Below are 1,363 nucleotides of genomic sequence, written 5' to 3'. Positions count from 1 at the left end.
ACGGGCATCGATCGAGGTGCGGTCGATGGACAAGCGCGATCGCGAGATCGGGCTGTAAAGGAAAGGAAAAAAAGGGCGGAAAGAAAACAGACAACCCAAGGGAGGGATGGGAGGACGGCACGCCGCCACCACACACGGTCGCGAGGTATGATGTAACATACTTGACCCCCTCCGATTGCGTTGAGGGGCCGCCGTCCGGAAGGGACGCGAAGAGCAGCGAACGGGAGCCAGCGGAGCTACTATCTGTCGTGCCGATAGCCTCAGAGAGCAGCTCTTGGAGAGACTCCAGAATCCTCACCGCCGACGAGAGCCTTGCGACCCACTCGGCACCGCCAGTGGTCGCTGGATACGTCGCGAGCGCCTTTTGTGCGTGGTACGCGAAGAGCAACAAGTACTCGCACGGCTGGAACTTGCCCTCGTAGCAAGGGCACCCCCAATGCATCTCGCACTCGTCGAGGTCGACGCGGCACTGAACGCTCTCATCGAGCAGCGGGGTCCAGTCGAAGCCCTTCTTCTTATCCGTTACCATGTAGAGCAACGCCGAGGGCGGGCCCTTTCGGGCTCGGGCCGCCCTCTCGCCCGCACCTCTGCGGGGCTCGCACGACAGGTGCGAACTGGCGCGTGCTAGTACTATCACCGGCACACCACCGGAGCCGCCTAAGCGAGAAAAGAACTCTCGTTCGCTTGGCGACCAGCGGCAGCTCCGGCCTCCCTGCCGACCCATACGACACTTTTACATCATGATCAAGGCCTGCTCCCTCAGCCGTTCGGCGCCCAACGCCGCCAGGGTGGCGGCCCGGCGGCTGTCGACCGCGGCGGTGTCGGACCTCGACCACGACCTGCCCTCCCTGCCCGCCGCCGCGCCCTCGCTTGCCACTGCCAAGTTTGATTGGACGGACCCGCTCGCGCTGTCTGCCTCGCTCACCGAAGAGGCGTCGGCCGACACGCCTCACGCGCACGCTCTGCACCTTGTCGCGCCCGCCGCTGACGCATCCGCGCGTGCACCGTCCTCTCTCAGGAGCTGGCGGTGTACGAGTCGGCGCGCAGCTTTGCGCAGCGCGAGCTCAAGCCGGGCATCGTGGAGGCGACGCGGCAGGGCCACTTCGACCGCGGGATCATGCGCGCGTTTGGTCAGATGGGCCTGCTCGGGCTCACCTCCCCCGTCGAGTACGGCGGCGGCGGCGCCGGGTATGTCTCTTATGGGCTGGGCGCGCGCGCCGTCGAGCAGGTCGACAGCGGGTACCGGTTCTCCCCATATCTCCGCATATCTCCCCATATCTCCCCAAATCTCGAGCAGGTCGACAGCGGGTACCGGTCGGCCATGTCGGTGCAGTCCTCGCTGGTGATGCACCCGCTCTCGCTC

At 65.7% G+C, this 1,363-nt stretch overlaps 1 protein-coding gene across 1 annotated transcript; it reads left to right on the top strand.

Annotated features, from left to right (window-relative positions):
• Positions 1-740: 740 nt before the first annotated feature.
• EMIHUDRAFT_258184 (glutaryl-CoA dehydrogenase) lies at positions 741-1,346 on the top strand (the record flags this gene model as incomplete). The annotated part of the gene is made up of 3 exons (XM_005761069.1): positions 741-971; positions 1,019-1,245; positions 1,334-1,346. The coding sequence occupies 3 exons, from the start codon at positions 741-743 to the stop codon at positions 1,344-1,346; spliced, it is 471 nt and encodes a 156-aa protein (XP_005761126.1).
• Between the last annotated feature and the right edge of the window lie 17 nt (positions 1,347-1,363).

This window comes from Emiliania huxleyi (genome assembly GCF_000372725.1).
Source record: "Emiliania huxleyi CCMP1516 unplaced genomic scaffold EMIHUscaffold_7271, whole genome shotgun sequence".
Lineage (NCBI taxonomy): Eukaryota > Haptophyta > Isochrysidales > Noelaerhabdaceae > Emiliania > Emiliania huxleyi.
Note: the sequence above shows the minus strand (reverse complement) of the source record. Positions and strands in the feature narration are given on the sequence as shown.